Source organism: Aethalodelphis obliquidens, unplaced genomic scaffold, assembly GCF_003676395.1.
Source record: "Aethalodelphis obliquidens isolate GAN/ISIS:26980383/991018 unplaced genomic scaffold, ASM367639v1 scaffold118, whole genome shotgun sequence".
Classification (NCBI taxonomy): domain Eukaryota; kingdom Metazoa; phylum Chordata; class Mammalia; order Artiodactyla; family Delphinidae; genus Aethalodelphis; species Aethalodelphis obliquidens.
In genome coordinates, this window is record NW_020838062.1 from 462,081 (window position 1) to 483,403 (window position 21,323).

The 21,323-nt window shown below is 55.3% G+C and overlaps 1 protein-coding gene across 2 annotated transcripts; it reads left to right on the top strand.

Moving 5' to 3' along the window:
• The first annotated feature begins 7,354 nt into the window (after positions 1-7,354).
• On the top strand, positions 7,355-17,361 carry LOC113615481 (leucine-rich repeat extensin-like protein 5). Of its 2 annotated transcripts, XM_027097940.1 has the most exons (3): positions 7,355-7,983; positions 14,066-14,150; positions 15,143-17,361. In XM_027097940.1, exons 2-3 carry the CDS (start codon positions 14,090-14,092, stop codon positions 16,276-16,278), a joined length of 1,197 nt encoding a protein of 398 aa, XP_026953741.1. In that variant the 5' UTR covers positions 7,355-7,983; positions 14,066-14,089; the 3' UTR covers positions 16,279-17,361. The 2 variants fall into 2 exon arrangements, with proteins under 2 accessions (XP_026953741.1, XP_026953742.1); XM_027097941.1 differs by lacking the exon at positions 7,355-7,983 and having other exon boundaries at positions 10,753-14,150.
• The last annotated feature ends 3,962 nt before the right edge of the window (positions 17,362-21,323 follow it).

The window sequence follows — 21,323 nt, forward strand, 5'->3', positions numbered from 1 at the left end:
AAACTTTGAAAATGCAGAAAAGTGTAGCGAAAACACAAATCCCATGAGATAACAAAATACATAAATATACAATGTATAAATTAGCCAGGGATAACCGCTGTTAACATGCTGGAATACACATTATTTTTTTTCTGTGCCATAATATGTATTTCACATGACTGGCGTTAAGCTGTGTATATAGCTTTTTCCTTTTATTGTGAAACGTGACATAGATACAGGAAAGTATGCAAGGCCTATATGAACAGTTTGAAGAAGTATAAAGTGAAAACCTGTGTCACTACTGGTTAGGTTGAGAAATAGAACATGGTCGACCCCCGAGTAGACCCCGCACCCCTGCTGCCATGTGCCCCTTCTGGTAGAATTAACCACTATCTTGATTCCAACGTTCTCTTGCTTTTCTATGTAGTTCCACTACTTATTCACGAGCTCTTCAACAAGCGATCGATTTGTTTTGAAGAACCAAGTGGCAGGCACCATCTAGGTGCTTAGGCAGCAAAGGGTCACGGTGCCACCATTCAGTGGAGGCTTCCAGAAGAGAAGCTGCTCCCCTCTTAGGGAAGTCAGTGACTAAAGGTACCACGGATCCGGCCATGTGTAAAGCCCACCGCCGTCAGGGCTCCTGGTGGAGTCATGGGCGTGGTACCGGACAGACAGAAGGAATCTGGCCCGAGGGCTTTATCTCGCCACAGCCTGCCTCCAGGCCCTCCAGCTTCCAGGTGGAGGTCAACAGAGAACACCTCTGTGGGGTGAAGCAAATCCGGGCAGCAGGATGTGGAAGACAGAGCAGGAAATTCAGCAGCAAATGGTCAAGCCAGATCTCTGCCAGAGAGGAGGAGAGGCAGATACCCAGGGCTGTGGAGGCGGGATGGCCATCCAGGCATCTGCCTCACTGTGTTGGCCACCCACGTGCACTTCACCTGCCAGTTCCAGAGGCCACCTGGGGCTGCTTTTCCTGAGCCTGCCACGTAGACCAAGCTGCCTTTCCACTTTCCCCTCTGCCATTCTGTGATTCAGCTTCCCTGGGGCCGTGGAGTCAGTTAACCCTGGCCTAGCTGCCTTTGAGCTTGGGCTAATGCATTCGCCTTATCCTTGCAGGATTGTGTCTTTGAAAACCAAACCAGGCCAACCCCTCACAGGACTTTTAGTGGGGCTTTGCGAGGGAGTGAATTTAGGTGCATGCATTAGGTCTGCCGTCTCAATCCGGAAGTCTCCAAAGGAAATCCTGCCGCGCCCTTCCTCGGTTGCCTGAATGTGATGGTCAGTCGGATGGCTTCTTTGGAACTCCGGGGCCTGTCAGCAGTGCTTACTGCACGCAGTGGGGAGACACTGGACAGAATGGGGGGAGGATTCGGTGCGCATAAGCAGAAGGGTTATGCTTTGGACATGGTAGCTGTTCATCATCGTCACCTTCGTCATCATGAGACGATAGGAGCCTTGCAGAAGCTGTCAGAGCCTGGCTCCAGAGGCTCTGGACTCTCGAGAGCTTTGGTATCCTTTGACCCAGTCCGTGACGCTCCTTGTAGCAGTGCCCTTGACCTCACCTTGCTCGTAGGCTGATTCCCAGGGGCCCAAGTAGCCTGACCAGACGTGCAGTCTTCCTTGTCTATAACCCAGCGTTACCAATGATGGGCACAGCCCTGGCCACTCTGCAAAAATGCCCCACGGAAAACAGCTCCAGACATTTAAACTTGGAAATACTAACATTCAATTATACACATTTTTTTGAAGTTTTAACAAAACCAGATGCATTAAGTTTGCAATTATAGTTTGAAATATTTAGTGAAATTTACAAGTTTAAATGTGATGTTTACATTTTTAAGCTTATTTGATTTTTTTTAACATCTTTATTGGGGTATAATTGCTTTACAATGGTGTGTTAGTTTCTGCTCTATAACAAAGTGAATCAGTTATACATATACATATGTTCCCATATCTCTTCCCTCTTGCGTCTCCCTCCCTCCCACCCTCCTTATCCCACCCTACCAAACGTAGGGTAGATAGCTAGTGGGAAGCAGCCGCATAGCACAGGGAGATCAGCTCGGTGCTTTGTGACCGCCTGGAGGGGTGGGATAGGGAGGTCAATTATACACATTTATAGAGGAGAAGTCCAGAAAAGCTGAAAGGAAACTTTTACAAAATGCAAATTTACAGAAGAGATCCAGCGAATGATAGGATTGGTGCTGCCTTAGAGGTTTTCTTGCAGAATCTCTCTAGTGACCCTGCCACTCCCTGTACCACATGTATCAGAACAGAAATCCCTCAACTTGGAGTTCTCATTTTAGGATACAGTTGTTACAAAAGGAAGACAACACCTGGGTCACACGATAGCCCACCCAGCAGCCCTTGCACAGCTATGAGACCCCAGCAGCACTCCAGAATCTTCTTGCTGCTGGTCTGCTTCTATATCACATTAGCAAAAGTTTCAGTTGGGCAATTGGATCAAGCAAAACTCGGGGCCTGGGCTTTGTAGTCAGACAATGTCTGGGTTCTAGTCCAGGCCCTGGCACTAACGATTGACCTCGAGCAAGCTAGTTGCTTAACCTTTCTCTTTGTGCCTCAGTTTCCTCATCTTTACAATGGGATCATACCAGTGCCTCCCTCTTCGGATTGTTCTAAGAATTAATTAATTGAAATGACTCCAGGGAAGGACTGAACCCAGTGCCTTAGATTAAGTTCTCAATAAATGTTTCTAATATTATCATCGTCGTTTAGTATTATTATTAGTCTGTTTTACCAAGAGATAGGAAAAGTGATAGCTCCGCTGAGCTATGTTGGCCAGACCACGCCTTAGAGCATGTTCAGTTCTAGGAGGAGCGGATCAAGATGATGGAATAGAAGGACATGCAGCTCACCTCCTCCCACAGGACAGTGCCTGGAACGTTGTAAAAGGGCTTGATACACGGCACAGGTATTATTGTTAATTAAGACTACCACTGACTAACCTTCAGAGAATACAGCACGCAGGCACTACACGTGTGTTAGTTAATTCGGTGACTCCTCATAACCTCCGCCACTCTATGAATGACGCACTCCTATGACTTCCCCTTTACAGATGAGAATATGAAGGCACAGAAAGGTTAAGTGGCTTCCCCCAATCACCTAGCTAAGAAGTGGCAAATCCGTGATTCAAGCCCAGACCCTCTCTCTCCAGAGCCTGCACTCTTCGCCAGTATGGTGAAGAGCTGTGCTCTCCGTTACTGTCACCAGCATTCACAGGTGGCTATTTAAATTCATTAAAAGTGAATACAGTTAAGAACTCAGTTCTTCATGTGCGCTAGACACATTTCAGGTGCTCTGTTGTCGCATGTGGTCAGTGGCTACCGTATTGGACAGCGCAGGTATAGAGCATTCTGTTCTTTCCGGGAGGATGACTCAGCATCATCTCAAGGTTCTGTGGGACTGTGCTGCTCTGTTGAGCTTCTACGATTCTGTTTCTTACAAAATCTCAGGCTTGAGTTGTATAGCTTTTTCCTAGTGTTATTAATAGATGCATGCTTGCGATATATTGAAATCGCATTTGCATTTGGCCAAGTAGTGTAATGGCAAGTAAGAGGCCAAGAAGTCTGACTCACATTACACTTCCCTGGTTTCCCAAAGCATGACTTCACATTTACGAAGTCGTCTCCTGTCACCTCTGTTTGACAAGTCTGCACATTCATGCATTTGCCCAGAGACCCAGCTTCTTCCGCAGCTCTGCCTTGCCCTCTTTGAGCTATCTGCGTAGCATTTAGTGCCCTAGCGTGTTCATCTCACTCGTGGCTTGAACAGCTGGGGCTGGCTTCTGAAGTCAGCCCAGCCGTGAGTGACCTTGGCCTCCGAGAGTCTCTGGCACACGCACCAAGTCTCCAGTTCCTTCTTGTGGGCTCTCTCTGCTCACCTCGGTTAGTAAAGCAGAGGAGGAGTGAAGCAGGATTTGTTGCCTGAACTTTCAGGATGAGTAAGTCCAGACATCAACGAGCTCCCAGAAGCCAGTGGAATTACAGTACACAACTGTGACCTTGTGAATGCGCGTGTATTTCCTTCTGACCTCCACGGCGAAGACTGGACTGAGATCGAATCCGGTCAATAACTGATAAAGCCAGAGCAGGTACCCGCTTCTTGCAAAGCGTCTGAGTGTCTGTGCAGGTTAGTCATAATCTGAGCGCCTTACACCACAGCCCATTTGCTCTACGGTGAGGTCACAGAATAGCCAACAGCGTGGTCACTCCAGTGTAGATGAAGGACACCGACTGCTTCTCTCCGTGCGCAGAGAAGGAGCCTCTTCTCCCAAACCCAGCAGTTGCTTGGGTTTTAGTCACTCTGTAAATCAGGTCCAGGTCTGTACCCACTCTCCTGCGTGTGTCCTGGTAAAGCTATCTCCACTTCCTCGTCTTGTAAACTGGGGACAGTCTCAAATGTATGTGTGTGTGCACGGTTAGTGCAGTAAATGCTAGCTGACGTTATTTCCACGGTGTGATGATCTCTGTTCTACTGATGGGCTTGAAAAGAGATGAGTAAATGTGTTTAAAATGAGGGTCAAGGCTCACTTTTATCATTAACGTTCATCCCTAAAAGAAGCCAGCACAGTGCTCACTGGACTAGCATATCCCGAGTGCCTGGGATATCGTGCCAAGCTCATAACAGATACAGTCAGTTGAATTTTCCAAATATTTGCTGAACCCTCTGCCTGTGCCAGGCACTGTCTGGGCACCAGAGGGATTTAAAGATGATTAAGACTTGGCCCGACAAGGATGTTCAGTCAGCCAGAGGAGCTGGACCAAAGGAGAGGCAGAATTCCCAGGGTGGATCTCCAAGGACATGCAGGGTTCCAGACGGGAAACTTGGAGAAAAGGCTCTCTGGGCTACCGAAGCAAGGAGCGCGATCACAGGGGACTGAACGCGGGCGGCAGCCTGTCTGGGGAACTCCAAGGACATGGGTATGACTGCGGGGTAGTGTACCTGACACCATGGGACAGGAAACCTGCCTGCCAAGAAGGCAGGAGGCCAAGGAACAAAGAGCCCCAATTGCAAAGTTTAGCAGGACGTGCTTGGGGCTCTAAGTGGCTGCAAGCCATTAGAGGGACCCAGGGACAACCTCGTTCCAGCAAGTTCTCTAGCGATCACGGGAAGCCCAGTGGGGGTGAGCTCCGTGAAATCGGGCACCAGCATCGGGCACTATCCATCCCAGGGTCTGATCATCTGAAATTTGGAATCACGCGGAGCCGGCCAGTCCGAGAGGTAGTAATCGTGCCCACCAATCATGGACTGGCTTTGCTTTTCTGAGATTTTCAGTGATTCCAAAGACAGAGGTGGGTTTACCTTATGTGTGGAAACCTCTAGGCGTTGAAAAGTGCCAACCACTTTTTCTTTGGAAGCTGGACCTCCCACTTAACAGGGCGTGTAACAGCAGTTTCTTTTCCAAAGTAAATAAAACAGAGAAGACACACGAGCATCAGCTACAAAGCTCCTTGTCGGTCAGAGTCAAGACTGAATCTCATCTAGTTTATTTCTTTTCTTTTTTTAACCAAGGATTACACCGGTCCGCGAAGCGCCTGCTCCCATTCTGCTCCACTTGAATGGGTGGCTGCAGCCCCGTTCCCAGCTGCCGCCGAAACAGAACTGCCCGCACCGTCGGGGCATCTTCTGCTGCTGGTAATTTCCATGTACCATCTGCAGGGTTTTTTCTGCCTGATGAACTACCGAGGCGCTGTGAGCGTATGTTCATGCTGATGGGGGTTCTTGCTTCCTGACCCGTCACTAATATCCTACAAGTCACATGAAGCTACCAGGGATTCCTGAGCAAAAGCTTAAAATGCTTCAGTTCCCTACAAATAAGCCCCACTCATTGCTTTCAGTCTGTGTCGTCACGGGGTGGGCAAGGAATCAGACCTCTAGGAATAGTTGCATATCGGGATCGTAAAAACTCCTACATGGCTATAAAATAGTGTCTTGAATTATCAAGGCGCTAGGAATGCAGGCACAAAGAATAGTCCATTGTAGAGATGACCTTGGTCCAAGGACAAATTGGAGCTTGACTAAGCGAAGCTTCAGGTGGCCAGTGAGCTCAGCTCCGCACGAATGCACGAATGCCCAAGGGGAGGGGCGCCGGGCCCTCTGTAGTTGGCTTATCGTCAGAATGGCAAAGAAAGTTTTCCTTCCCACGTGCAGTGAGTTCGCTTGCTAAGCGTATTTCACGTGGTTTTTTGGTTCTGTTTTTCTCTGGGGAGAGGGGTGTCATCTCTAAAGCTCTCCAAGCAGTTAGGTTTTCTTCCTAATCCCATCTTTGAGTATTTATAACGTGTTCTTAAAATGTTGCCTGGGGCTCCCTTGTAAAATCCGGCCTGTACTTTTCTTAATGACACACTCGAACAGTTTCTACATTTCAAAGCCTGTTTTCCATATGACAAGGTAATCACACACATGCACACACCGTGCCAGACTTCATGTGGACCTGGGAACCAGGCAAACCTGGATTTGCATCCTCCCCTGCTACTAACTAGCTGTGTGACTTTGGGCAACTTCCTTAACCTCTCTGGGCCTCAGTGTCCTCCTCTGTAAAATAAGGACAGTAATCGTTCCTGCCTCATATACAGCTGTTGCAAGTGTTGAGTGAGACTGAGTATTGAAAGCACTTGGGTTAGTGCCTGGTACGTAGCAAACGCTCGATAAATTCAGTGGTGGCAGTTTTTAATCGTTAATTCAACTACGGCATCCAAATATCTACTGGCCTGTCATCCATCACAGAGGCTTGCCCACGGTAGGCGCTTAGTCGTGTTTATTGTCATGAATTGAATTGACTCCGACTGTTTAGATTCGGAGGATAAATATTTCCCTTTCGACCGGGCTGTTTGATAGACACAGGTGATCACTCAAAGCTCAGGTGTTAAAAGCACGACAACGAAGAGGCTGCTTCACGTAGAAAGACCTTCTCCTCAAGGCAGGCTCCCCCTGGTCCTCTTGGGCACCCCTGTGGCCGAGCGCTCGCTGCGCTCGGCAGGATGTCAGAGCCATCTCGGCAGCTCCTTGGAGTCTTGAGGCTTCCTGTGACGTGGATATCAAGTGTGAGGGTTTTTAATTGCCTTTGGCTGAAAGAATTGGGTCAGATGTTCAATTCGGGTGAAATCCCTGCCTTCTAAAATATGATGGAAAGGGGAGGGGCCACTCACACGCAAGTCCTGAAACGTGGGGGCCCCGGCAAGGTGAAGTGCAGTGAGGGCTGCCGCTCAGGGCTGGGCTGCTGTGAGGTTTTGCACTCACCGTTTGGTTTTGCAGATTCCTCAGCATGTCTACACACACGTACCTACACACCAGTTTAGAATGGTGTGCTCTGGGGGGGGAGGGGCGTGGGGAGGGATCGGGATTGGTCTAGGTCATTGCTGATGACGTAGCTTGACTCCCATTTCCAACAAGACAGTGACCGATGGAGGCAGAGGCTCCTTAACTGAGACCCACGGATGGGTAGTAAGTGGTCCAGAAAACCCCTGAGATTATACGTAAGATGTCGGTGGGCTGGGAAGGGGGAGACACCAGCGTAAGTGCTTTTTCTGTGGAGAGAGACCATAGCTTTTAGCCGTTTCTCAAAGGAGTCTGTGACCCAAGACAACCAAGACCACAAAGCTGTTGGGTTTGGTTGGCCCAGACCACTTGGTGTGTCTCACCGAGCACCCAGACGACCCCGCTAGGCGGTCAGGGCAGTGACAGGAGCATTCAGAGGCATGTCGTGGCCACGCCGCTGATGGACTCTTCAATGGTTGTTGTAGACTCATGTAGACAAAGCCTGCAAGCTTGGGGAAGCCAGGCCCCCCCAGGTCAGCCTCGGGCGACAGCCCCCATCCTGCCAGGCCCTGGGGAGTGAGTCCTTCCTGCCCGGCAGCTCCTTTGCTCAGGAGCTGGCCCGAGTCACCTCCTCGTACAGCACCTCAGAGGCAGCGCCCTGGGGCGGCTGGGATCCGAAGGCCTGGAGGCAGGTGCCCGCTCCACTACTGCCTAGCTGCGACGCTGTCGGTAAGTCACTTCCCCCAGCCTCGCTTTCCTCATCTGTCAGCTGGGCACGGTCCCCTGCGCAGCCTGCCCGCCTGCCGCACAGGGTTGTTGGGAGGCACAGAGGAGGTGACAGCCCGGCCCGTAAAGCTCTGTTCACCTAGGAGGGATTTCTAGCAGAGAGACCACCCAGGCAAGCAGACTGCTCCGGCATCTCAGCCTCATCTTCGGGGCACTGAGTGGTGATCGCCCTGGGCGCAGTTGCTCCCTCCTGGCTGTTGGCCTTCCAGCACCCCAGTTCATTCCCTGCCTGTCTGTCCCTGCGGCCAGGCTGTGAGTCCGTGGGGCACAGGGGCTGCGCTTCTGCACCTCCGAATCCCACCCCCCACGTCCGCCCCGACCCCGTGCCTGCCTGCTCCATAGCCGGTGGGCGCTCGGGAACTGCCTCTCCCTCCAGCGGTCTGCTGTGGACTCCGCACCCCGAGGTGTTCTTTGACCCCACCTGGGACTCACGCACCCCAAGAAGTGGGAAGTTGGATCGCCCCACTGGAGGACTGGTAGCCCCGGGGGAGGGCAGGCAGAAGGAAGCCCAGATTCTCAAAGAAATGCCTTGACTTGCCCTAAGGAGTCACGTTAGTGGGCATGAGAGAAAGATGGTGGACGCCAGCCGGAGCGGGCCTTTGCAGAGAATTTCACTGGGCTCGTGGAGTTGTTGTTCTGGCGCATGAAATATCAGTGTGTATGGGATGTCAGACCTCTCTGCAGAGAAAGCTAGAGAAATGAGCATTGGCTGAGTGATAGTGATCAGAAGATGCTCATCCGGCTGAAAGGACCTCCGGGATTCTGGCCTTTAATGGAAATGCTGCTTCGGTACGTGAGGCCTCGCTCTCCCCATCCCACCTGCCTCGGCCCGCAAGAACAAGCAGTGCTTTCCATTCAAGGGCTATCGATTTTTCTCTCTCTTTTTTTTCCCCCTTTTCTCTGTGTGCTCTCACGGTGCTCTCCGGCTTGTCCAGTACAAAGCTGCCAGGGAAACAGAATTAACAAAATGGACTGGGGCATCGTCCACTCAGGATGTCTCTGAGTTCCACCCTGGTCTGACCTGTTTTTCCCTGTCCCCAAAACGCAAAAAATGAGCGATCCAAGCTAGCTTGCCTCGAGAGAATTCATTTCCCCATCTTATTATCTCTCTTCAAAGCCAAGCCAGGCCTTCCACCCTGCACTGGAGGTGGGGGGCGGGCGGAGGCTTGGCCCTCAGATCTTCCCTACGAAGCTTTGGAAGTTGGGCCCACCTCGGGGGGCTTTGAGGGACAGGACCCCCAGCTCAGCCATGACTCAGGAAGACCAGACACAGTGTGAGACGGAGGATGCAGGCTCCCCAGGGGAAGAAGAAAGGCGAGCTGCAAAGACATTTGTTTCCTTTGCGGCCAGATCAATCCTAGCACGTAGACCCAGCCCTTCCGGGACCAGGCAGCCCTGAAACCGCCGAGATGGAGGTGGAGTCAGGAGAGAGTTCGTACAGCTGGAGGTCAACTGCAAAGGCAGAAAATGGAAAAGAGAAAAGTCGTTTTCGATGGCGTTGATTTTGTGAAGTGCCCGGTGGCAGCTTCAGATCGGTTCAAACCCAAGGGCAGCATCATGACCGTGCGGGTGGTCCCTGTCTCCTGCTCCAGAGGCCCCAAGGGTCAAAGAAAGACCTCAGCAGGCCACTGGCGCCCCGGCGTCCGGGTGTGGCACATTCCCATGTGCCCTGAGGGCCCCCCGGCCTGCGCCTGGGTTTCTGCCGTCCCGTCACTCTGTCGTGTTCTCTTTAGTAGATGGGCCACCATTGGCAATGACTTTCTGTGACTGATTGCTTGCGTCTTGTCAGTTGCCCCCTCCGTTGTGAGCTTCATGAGAGTAGAGACACACAGTGCCACCCCATGCCTGTGACAGAGCCTGGCCCATGGTAGACCCGTGAGAAATGTCCATCAGCTGACTGACAGAGGGGCTCACCGGGCTGCCAGGTAAACCCTATATCTTCCCACCCGGAGTCAGGGAGGCTGCCCTCCGGGCAGGGAAAGGCATTGAGCAGAGGCCCGAGGAAAGGGCAGGTGTGTGGCCGCCCCGCCCCCCGCCCTGGCCTTGGCCTCTGAGGTCCGCAGGGAAGAGTGGTGGCCTGATGACCCACTCAGCACTCCCATGTGGAGGCACTCTGGAGAAACTGAGTCACGGGCTCAGAAAGTTAGGAGCGGGGGTTAGGAAACACTGAAGCTGGCCTGCCATTCGCTGTGGGCAGCCCGTTTCTGAAGGACACCTGAGGAGAGTTTTAGCCTAAGAGCATCCACGCCCCCTCAAACAGGGCTTCGGGTCTGAGGAGTCCCCATCCACAGGCGTGTGGGAGTCCCTAGAATTCAGATCTCCATGCAGAACGCTGTCTTCCCGTCATTTCAAAGGAAAAGTCACAAGAGTGGGTGAGTTGTTTCCAAATCTGCCTTCCCAAAACCACAAAAGAAGGTGCTTTTCCTATTGGAGGAAGAAACAAACCAACCAACCCACACACTGGAGCTCGCTAACCTTTGAACCTTTAACACAGAGGCGAGTGGCTTCTGCTGTGGCAGGCTGGCTCTGCGTGGGGCACCCAGGGCCTTGTCTACTGGGAAGGGAGCAAGGAGCTGCCTGGTGCTGGAAAAAGAAAAACCCTCCCTCTGCCCCTCCTCCCCCTCCTCCCCTTCCTCCTCTCTATCTCCCTCTCCCCCTCCCCTCACTCTCTCCCTTCTCTGTCGTCCCGTCTCTCTCCCTCCCCCCTCCTTCCCTCTCTTAACTCTGCTGCACAAAATAAGGCTTCACGTCCATCCCCGCATTCCCCCAGAGCTGTTCCCTTGGATCCCCTCCCCAGTCAGAATGCTCTCCTCTTGGGGATCGTGGGGCAAGTAACTTCAGGCCGAATCTGCCCAAGACGCAGGAACCCTGTGTGCGCATCTGCCTCTGCCTCATCCCCATCCAGTTAGAGCGTCCCTGGGTCTCATGAAGTGGTTGAATCAGTAATGAGACTGTTCTCGGCCTGCAGTGGGGAGAGGACGCGTCAGGTGCGTGCTCTGGGGCTCACAGGAGACATCCTCCTGTGGTGGCCAAAGCGTGAGGCCCATAGGGCGGCCTGGCCTCCCCGGGGGGGCCCAGTGTTGGGCTCTCTGCTGTGTTGGGGTTCGGGCCGGCCCTTTGCCCGTCTGTCCTGCCTGTGCCTATAGCAGCCGCAGGTGAACGCTAGCCCTCAGGTGAGCCCCCAGAGCTTCCTGGGGCATCGGCAGGATGTTCCTCGAAAGGCAGCCCCGGGACTTCCTGGATCACCATCCTGGCCGAGGCCTGTCTGTGAAGGTGGCCCCTTGGCCAGGTGGGAGGAGGAGCCAGGGCCCTCGTTCCTGGGGAGACTTCCTTCCGGGGACCGCGTGGGGAAGCACACCTAGGCTCACACAGGCCCACCCGACGCCGCCCCGCCGGCGTCACCCGGTACAGCAGCACCCAGCTCCGTGACAGCCGACCGCAGCCCTAGGAAAGGCAGGCCTTGGGTGAGCTCCTCCACGACCACGGTGGTGGAAAGCCACAGGTTGCCTGGGCCATCCTTCAGTGCGTCCATCACTAAGCAGCCCCTTTCAGCCGCTGCTTCCTCCTGGTCACTGAAAACATTTGTCATTTCCTGTTTTCTCCATTTTCCAACGATTCTAATTGTCAGTGTCAAAAGGCAACAACTGTTTTCTTGGGGCTTATCTTTGGAGCACATTGATTCAGAACAAAGGATGGGGGCCTCTGTCTGCAAAACAAAGGAAGCAGCCTCCTCGGGAGGCCTGGAGAGAATGCTCTGGCTGCTCTGCCAGGGACAACAGGACAGGCCGGGAGCAGAGGGCTGGCGGTGCCCCCCCCCCATGCCCCAGCAGCGTGAAGAGAGCCCTGCTTGACGGCGACACCCCAGGCCGGCGTCGGCCGTGCCCTTCGGACTCGGCAGCTTCTGTAGCCGTGCCGCTCCGCAGACTCGCGCTTAAACTCTGGATCCTCTGGGTTTCTCTGCTTCCTTGGATGAACACCGGCCAGCATCCCGTTGTCCCTGTAACTGTGGACCGTTCGAGAAGCACTCCCTTTCATCTGGCAGACACTGCCCACTTCCTCCACTCTGACCTCTGCCCCAGCCTCGCCTTCACTTTGGTTTCCCAGGCCCCGGGGGCGTCTTTCCTCTCTACCTCCCTCCCTTTGGACTCTTCTGCCTGTCCCCTGCTTTGTCTTTCGTCGCACTCTGTAGCCTCCACCTGCCCTTCCCCCACTCCGTACAACTTTCTGTTATTTGATGCACCTAATGGAGCAGCTGGTGGGGATGGAGTTAGGGCTGGTATAGACAGCAGGGCACAGGAGCCGGTTCCTGGAAGCAGCGGGCTGGGGAAGCAGAAGCAGTGGATCTGCAGTTAGGAGACGCTGCACTTCCCCAGCCGTGTCACCTTGAGCAAGTCACTTACCCTCTGTGAGCCTCAGTTGTCACGTCAGTAAGCTGGGACCATAGGTCTTCTACCCAGATCTCCTAGGGCTGGTGGGGGGTTCGATGGCAAGAACAGAGGTGAGAGGGCTGCCTTCAGAAAGGCCTGCCCACCCTGAGCAGCTCAGGCAGAGCACAGGGCTCCCCCAGCTCCCCCACTTCCCGATGGGGTGGCCTTGGGTGGTCATGCGACCCCTGTGCTCCTGAGGTCCTGTCTCCCCACCCCACGCTTTAGCAGGAAGACGGCAGCTCCAGGGCTGAAGAGCGACATCCCTGGCACCCACCTCCCAGCAGCCCCGGGGGAAGGGGGGCAAGAGCTCGGACAGGAAGCAGGCTGAGGGCGGGAAGCTGACATCGCTTGTGGTGTGGTCCGCCCACTGCCACGTGTTTGTCCTCTCTGCCTTGGCAGGAACCGAGGCCGAGAACTGCCCGACAGGCCCGGGCGCCGGGCTCTCTCCCAAGCGCCGGCCCTCCGAGTGCAGAGAAGCAGGCCCCGGGCAGCCTGTGTTGTCGGGTCAAGTCTTCTGGCATCTGGGGGGCGGGGGACGCAGTTCCGAAAGTAAACTCAGGGAGGCGTGCTCCCGACAGAGCTGCCTTGCTTGGTGGCGCACGAGGAAGCAGACTCCTTGAGAAGGGGACAGAGGCGGCAGCGGGTGAGCACTGGACTGGGAAGCAGACCTGGGGCCCAGTCACAGCCTGGCGCCGAACGGCTGAGGGGCTTGGGGCCAGTTGTGCCTTCTCCCGGCCCTCAGCTGGCTGGCTCGCGGCTGTCCCCTTGAGCGGCTCCCAGCCTCAGGGCTGGGACTGCAGCCTTCGAACGTGGCTCCTCCCCCTGCCCACCCAGCTTGCGGATGGAGACCGGGAGCCCGTTCCCATCGCCCATGTGCAGCCAATCAGGCAAGCGAAGGGAAGCTGGGACTGAGTGGCTACTCCGGGCGTCGGCCAGTGCGTCCATCTGATCGTGTGATCATCGCGCCCTTCGTGCCAGGACCACCTGGAACAAGCCTTGGCCCTTTCCCCATGACAGCCCCGACATCCCTGGTTCGCTCAGCCATTCTTTGCCCTCGTGGTTGGGAGTCCAAGCCCTACCTCCATCACTTAGTGTCCTCCGAGTGCGGCCAGTTTGTCTGGGTCTCCCTGAGGCTGGCATGCCCAAACTCTTGTCAGCACCGTAGACGTGGTCTGGCCAAGGCAGAGTAGTGTAGGACTGTCACCTGCCTCCTTCTACATACTCTGCTTCTACTAATGCAGCCTAATGTCACATTTGCTCTTTTGGTGACCACATCTCACTGCTGCCCCATCCTGAGCAGAAGGATGTCCAGAATGCCTAAATCTTTCTTCTCCGTGCTCTTGCTGTTAAGCTCTGTGTCTCCCGCCCTATCCTACGCTGTCGCAGTTGGTTTTTTAACCCAGGTGCAGAATCCTACTTTTATTTATACCTGCGGAGTTTTGCTTGGGAGGGTGGGGCATGCATGCGAGTGTGTGTTGGTGTGTTCACTCATGCTTTCTGCTACACCAAAGCCAAGTCCTGAGTCCCCACACAGAGATCCCAAGGCTAGTATTTCTTGGTAGCCCTAATCTGACACTTCTTTCTCATCTTCTATTTAGCAAGAGAAGCAGAAATCAGGTCTTATGGCAATGATCCCTGAACAGCGGAGTGCATATCTCGCCCAACAGATGAGTCAATTTCAAGGTAAGCACTTAAACTCGATGTTCTCGAAAGGGCGGGCCAGGGGGAGTGTGTGTGAGGTTGGGGGAGGATTCATTCCAGCAGAAACAGTTACTGAGATGTTTCTGAAAAGCATTGAGGGAAAGAGAGGAGGTCTGCAAGGCACTTCCAGGGCAGCCTGGTTGGATCCGTCACGTGGAAAGCTTAAGTAGAGTCCCAGTGAAACGCTCAGTCTTAATGACTCTGAAATCGCTGTTTGATTCAAGAGATTGATTCACCCATGGCATCTAGGACTGTAATCAACACTGACTGGCCGCAGATACAGCTGTTAGCCAAAAACCAGACACGGTCTCTGCCGGACTAGCAGGGGAAACATGCGTTAAGCAGTCCTCCCCAGCCAATAGTGACATTGGACCAGGCCAAGGGTATTCTTGCCTGGGGTTTGGGGGAAGCTGCTTGCCCTCCAACAGGTGTTCAGCAGCTTCATTGTAGCCCAGTGGCCAGCAATGGCCCATTGCTCCTGCATTCTCTTGCAAAAACCCCTGTTCCTTTGGGTCTGATACCAGCTGAATGTCCCACCCGTCCAGGCTGGAGTGGCATGTCAGGCACACTTCAGCCACAGGGACAGGACGGACAAGTTCCAGAAAGGCCAGTGTCAAGGACTGGGCATCCTTCAGGGGGTGGGCGGTGCCAGGCCTGCGTACGGATACGGAGTAGAAAAGTAGACCCAGACCCTGGCTTCATGGAGCTTACAAACTACTGGCATTTTCAGTCCAACATGATCTGCTCTTGGGTGGAGGGGGAGCCATGAGCACAGACCCAGGGGGTCTAGGAGGGCTTCCCCCAAGAACTGCAGTCCGGGCTGAGGGTGGAGGAACCAGGGGAGCAGGAGATGCTCGGGAAGAGCCCAGGGCGGCAGGTGAGAGGTCAGTGCTGGGCCGGTGGCTCCCCGCCAGCAGCTGCGGCCCAAGTTGAAGATGCCTTTGGAACTGACCCCCACTTCTCTCTTTCTGTAGCCGTCCAAGATCAAGTCACCTCCAAGTGTAGCCGGACCAAGGCAAGCTCCCCACCCAACCAACCCATGATGCCACCCGGAGCTGCGCTCCTCCAGAGCGCTCTGAGCCCAGGAATGGTCCCGCCCGCCAGGCACCAGAGCCGGGAGGGCGTGGGCCTGCTGTCACCAAGTCCAGGCAAGCAGCACGGGACCTCCAGCTCCAGCCCCCCGTTTCCCACACCCTTGCGCTTGAGGCACAACCCCGCGGGCAGCCTCGGGTCCACCTGCCGGCGCACGCGGATTCCCAAGGCCGCCCCCACGGGAGTGCCCCTGCCCGGCTTCTGTCCCAGCCCCCTGGGCAGCCAGCCCCTGAGTCCCCACCAGCTCAGACAGCCCTGCGTGCCAAGAGTGCCCACCGTGCTCCACAACGCTGCCTGGGTGGCAGCAGCAGCAGCAGCTGTGAGCACCGCGGTGTTGAGGGGGCCACCCCCGAGGCAAGCAGCCCATGGCGTCCAGCAGCATTTCCATAGCAACTCCCTCTTTGCCAAGGCCCCCGTGAGGGTCCCCCAGGGAGCCCCAGTGTTTCCATCACAACAGGCAGTTGTGTCCCCCAGTCAGGTGGCCCCGGGAGGCAGACCCAGCCAGAAGGTGGGCGCTGCCCCCGCCAACCCCAGCTTCAGCCTGCTGAGCCACCAGAGCCTCAGACAGAGCCCGCTGCGGGGTCCCGTGCCTGTGCTACACGCCACCAAGTCCCTCCAGCAACGCATGGTCAGTTTCAGGCCCGTGAGTCCCATCCAGGGCATCGAGCCACCAAGCTATGTGGCTGCCACCGCCGCCGCCGCCTCCACTGTCGCTGCCAGCCCGTCCCCTGGTCCCTTCAACAGCGTGGGGAGCCCCCCTGAGTTGCCACCCTATGCCTTGTTGCCCCAGGCCTCACTGAACGATCTCATTTCACCCCCTGACTGCACTGAGGTGGATTTCATCGAAGCTCTCTTGAAAGGCCCCGGCGTGAGCCCAGATGAAGACTGGGTGTGCAACCTGAGGCTGATCGATGACATTCTAGAACAGCACGCTGCTGCCCAGACTGCCGCAGCCCAGAGTGCCGGCCACATCCCTGAGCAGGCTGGCCACATCCCCCAGAATGTTGGCGAGCTTTAAATGCCCAGAGAAACCTCCACGGGGCCATCACTCCGGGGAGCGGTGTGAGTCCACAGCAAATTCGCAGCTGGTCCCACGTAGCCACACGCTTGTTGCCTCATTACGATTTGAGGGGCGTCAGCCCACGCCCACCCCTCTCGCTACCTGTGACGAAATGGAAAGCTGGTGATTTTTCAAGCTACCTGTACATATCTGAACATTTTGTAAATGGTTTTCCTAAACATTCACGACAGAAGTATTTATACTTCGTTTTGTGACTTTGTAAATAAAGTGACGGCTTTCCTTTCAGTAGAGCTGTGTTCATTATGCATTGTCTGTGTTTATTCTACATTGTTGCCAATACGCAGACTGTGTCGCTCACTCCAGCCATACCTTATCAACCGGGTGGTGGAGTCACGTACGCTTTAGATGCAGTGGTGGATGTGATCAAGAGGTGTTGTGCAAACTGACAAATACCAAATCGAAACTCACTTGGCCATGTATTTCCATTTCCACTAAAACTTCTGTCGCCCTGTGTGGTTCTTAACCTCTTTCGCAAACCTTTCAGTCTCTGCTAGCTCCTTCCTGACAGAGCATATTACAGCACAAGCCGTTTGATCGTTAAGTGCCCCTCAGAGGAATTATTTGCCCGGAGGCCGGAGAGTTCTGTAGATTTGGGAGAAGCAAGGAGGTAATGTGTGAGCTGGGCACTGTCTGAGGACCTTGAGTCTCCTCCCTTTATCCCTCAGACGGTTGGCACTACTCCAGCAGCACCTTGCAGGGTGGAGGTGAGATGTTCCCGGTTTAAAGCCTTTCGGTATTTGTTTTGATGTAAGGCTCTGTGGTCTGGGGGAAAATGGGTCTGTAAACATTAATTGTTGATTCGGGCTTTGTCTTTGATGGTTTCTATCTGCAATTATCGTCATGTATATTTAAGTGTCTGTTATAGAAAACCCACACCCACTGTCCTGTAAACTTTTCTCAGTGTCCAGACTCTGTGTAATCACATTTTAATTGCCGCCTCGTATTTCGCCTCTACATTTGAAATCTGGCGTCTGTTTCCAACCAGTGCGTTTTTTCTTCGTACTGTAATAAACAACCAGGAGAAAAGTGCCTCTATGTGTTCATTTCTCCAGGGAGCGTTCAGCATCTACAAACCCTGTCAGCTAAGCCCGCTAGTGTCTTCGGGCCTTTCTGAGACCACTCCCCGTCTCGGGATGCTTGGCCACCGAGGGGAGAGGGGTGAGAAGTTTGTGTAGCGTGAGCCGCGATCCTTTCACATCACAGCATAGAAGCACATCATTTCTGACTCGAACGCCTCCTTCTACAGAGGACGAAACAGGGGAGCCGCTAAGGTGACTCTGCGCTGGGGGCAGGGGGCAGGGGGAGGCTTGCGCTGAGAATCTAGACTCTCCCACCACCATCCTCTTTCCGCTGAGAGGGTGACAGGCCCAACTAAAGATGCAGCTCCTCCCACGAAAGGGGGACCCACATAGGGCGGCTGGAGGTTGTCCATCACTTCACAGAGTCAGGAAGAGCCTGGTGAAGGCGTGGTCCCGGGAGAGAAGGGGCTTCCCGCCTCCTCGTCCCCTGGCCCTCCCCCAGAGTCTATGCTAAGGCCAGCCCTGTTCGTCCTTAGCACTGGAGCGGGCAGAGCTCAGCGGCCGGGGTGCTGAGCAGACGGGATGCAGCGGCTGTGCCGTCCTCCCGGCCCGTCGAGCTCCAGGAGCCCCGCCCCTGGAGCCCCGCCCCGACCTGCTACCCAATCCCCGCTCGGCCTCCTCCTCTCCCCGCCTCCCCGCCAGCAGTTGCAGGCAGCATCTTGGCTGCAGGCTGTTACCAATTTAAACTGCACGAAAACAACAGGGACTCCTGTCACCTCACACTCGGGACCCTCCCTCACAGCAAGAAAGTGGCTTCCACAGAGCTTCATCGAAATGTGGCCTCATTCTGAAGGGGACCCTAAAGAGGTGGGTGGGACCTGTGCCTTTCCCACGAGGTGGCCAGGATCTGGCGCGTTGGCGGCAGGGGCGTTGCAGAGGGAACCACGTCTCCGCAAAGGGAGTGAGGAAGCTAGCTGGGAACACACACACACACACACACACATACACACACTCCGTGTGCTGTAAGAGCGCAGCTGAAGCACCAGCTGGGATCAGGGGTGGGCCAGATTGAATACACACATTTAATCCCCTAACAGGCAGGGAGAGTTTATATCCTCATCCTCAAGGTACAAAATGTTCCAACACCTTTTGGAACTTTGGGGGCTGAGGAAGCCAGGTACACTGAGGCAGGCCTGTCCTGTCCTGTCCAGCAGAGCCTGAAATGCTCTAAGGAGATGCCGCCACGCGCCACTCTCAGTGGCTGTGACTGAGGGCAGAGATCCACAGGGGGAAGCAGGCCTCCGTAGTCCGTGGGCCAGAGGGGTGGTGGAAACAGTCACGGCCCCAAAGCCCGGGCAATTGGCCCACCTGCTCACAAGGCCCCTCCTGCTTCCTGCAGAGCGTTCCTTTTAGGTCTGGGGAAGGGATACGTCCCGCGGGCGTCCCTCAGCGCCAATCACGACTCTGTGTCTCGGGCTCGACCTCTGTTCCCCCAGTGTTGACTGAAGCGCCCCACTCCTCCCGTCCCTTCTCCTCAGCGGGCCCAGGGGCAGGAAGGGTCGGACCCACCTGCCCAGAGACTGTTGTTCACAGCCAGCCAGTGGGGGTGTTGAAAGCCAGCCCGTGAAGCGGGGCCTCCTCAGCCTGCCACGGGGCTTCGGGAGCCACAGCTGCCCCCGCTCAGCTCTGCCAGCCCTCAGAGTCCCGAAATAAAAGCTGAGCTTGGCCTGCTGAACTGTCCCGCCTCCCATTCCCAGAGGGTTCACTTCTCACCTCAACCACGTGGTGACCTCAAGGCTGAGCCAGTGTGGGCAGCACCCACGCCCAGCACTTCCTGCTACCTGACCCCAGCCTGGCCTCACTACCCCCTGGTCGCCCCAGGCTGCTCTGCCCAGAGATGCCAGCCCCCACCGTTCTGCCATCGTTCAGTGCCCCTCTCTCCTGCACCCCCTGCACCGTCAGCCTCTCCTCTCCTGGATTCTTCCCAGGGGCTTTGACCTGGGCTACGTGAGAAGGGTCCTCACTGCCTCAGGCCAGCCAGCTCCAGCTCTAACGCCCTGCTGCCACTCCGTGCACTCACTCCTCAGCCCAGAGCCATGTGGCTCCTCCCCGAGGACACTGGCCAAAGGACCAACTCCCTCCAGACCTAAACCCAACGGAAGCTTCTCAGTTCTCAGTGGACTTGCCCCTTTAGCAGCATAGGACTCTCCCTCCTTCCAGAACAGGACTGCCCCCTGGCTCCTGGGAGCCACAGTCCCCTGGGACGCTTCTTCCCCTCTGAGGTCCATCCTCTCCTGTCGCTCTGTAAGGGGATGCTGCTCCTTCTGTAGCTTCCTCTCACCCAACTAGGGCTTCTCCCTCTCTCCCTATTTTCCAGTTCCTTCTCCTGGGAGACGAGCAGGTCCCTGAGCCCGCATCCAGCATCCCAGCATCTCAGCATCTTGATGGTCCAGCCACAAGGAGCATCGTATGTCTGGGCAGGGCCCTAAGTTTCAGTCCCCAGGGGATCGCTGCTGGACCGGTCTGCACGTTGGGCTGAAGCCTTCTAGGCCCCTTGAAGAAAAAGTGAAAGAGTTTGGAGGCTGCCGGATGCTCCCCACCAAGAGGGTTCACCTTCAGCCTGCATCAGACAGCAGCCTTGATGGGAACCCCTCCCAGGCCCTGGCCTGCTCAGGCCCTTCACTGCGAGGGCTGGGAGGGGCTTGCGGGTGGGACCTGAGGCCTCCCCACAAAGACCCGCAGTCACCAGCTGGGAGGCTGGTGACTACGCACCCTGTCCCATCACCCCGCTCCCCAACTCTGAGGCCAGCCCCCGGGGTAAAGGCCAGAAGTCCCCAGGGAGGTGTGTGAGACCCCCGGAGCCTCCGTCCTCCCTTAGAGCAGGCTCAGGCCCCTGGAGGTCTGTTTATCATCTGTCCCCCTTCAGCCTAGAAAGTCAGGGGATCTGGCAGTGGACACGAGGTTCGGGAAAAGCACGTGCTGTTGGCTTCTCCAGTGTGTGGCCATTCCGTGATGCAACAAGCATGCTTGCGCCAGGCACCGGGAGGTACACAGACATGGTCCCAGCCTCATGGAGTACACCATGGGGTGCGTCTGTCAAGGTCATGCACAGAAACAGAACCGGGGGAGATGGGGGTGGCGGGGGAGGGGTGTGTGTGTGGGTGTGTGTTCTCCACAGCCACACGATCTGCCATCTGCAAGCCGGCGCCCCAGGAAAGCCGGGAGTGTCATTCCTGAGGCCGGAGAACCAGGGGCGCCGGTGGTGTAAATCCCAGTCTGGGGTCTGAAATCCACAGGACAAGCTATCAGGAAGAGCAGGCTGGAAACTCAGGCAGGAGTTGACACTGCGGTCCACAGACAGAATTTTCTCTTCCTCGAGGAAACCTCAGTTTTGCCCTTAAGGCCTTTCAGCTGATGGGCTGAGGCCCACCCAGATTATTCAGGGCAGTCTCCCTCACCTTACGTGACTATAGCTGTTAACCCCATCTGCAGAATACCTTCACAGCAGCAGATCAGTATTTGATTAAATAACTGGCCCATATGGCCAAGCCAAGTTGACAGGGGGACAGATGATTGACACATTAACAAAGAAAATAATAACAAGTTGCATTAAGGTCTACAAAGGAAACACAAAAGGGGCAGAGAGTAAGAGACCCCAGTGTGGTGGCGCTGGTGGGGACACTTGGGAAAGACAACTCTCAGGGAGTGAAATTTGAGCTGAGATGAAAGGATGGGAGGGAGCAAGCCATGCAAAGAGCTCGGGCAGGGATATTCCGGGAAGAGGAAAAAGCACGTACAAATGCAGGGAGGAAGGGAAAAGAAGTCGGTGGGTGGGTCCAGTGAGCAAGATCGGGGCGGGGGGGTGGGGGGAGGCAGGAGAGGGGGTGTGGAGGAGGGCAGGGCCCTGGAGGCTGTCTCGATTCCTCAAGGGAAGTCTTGGGTCACTCCTGTACCCATGTGGAG

What these genes read in the sequence shown, in the direction of transcription:
- LOC113615481 (XM_027097940.1), top strand. Translation starts at nt 14,090, where the DNA reads ATGGCAATGATCCCTGAACAGCGGAGTGCATATCTCGCCCAACAGATG. An exon ending in ACAGATGAGTCAATTTCAAG is followed by an intron (nt 14,151 to 15,142) that starts GTAAGCACTTAA and finishes CTCTTTCTGTAG; the next exon opens with CCGTCCAAGATCAAGTCACC.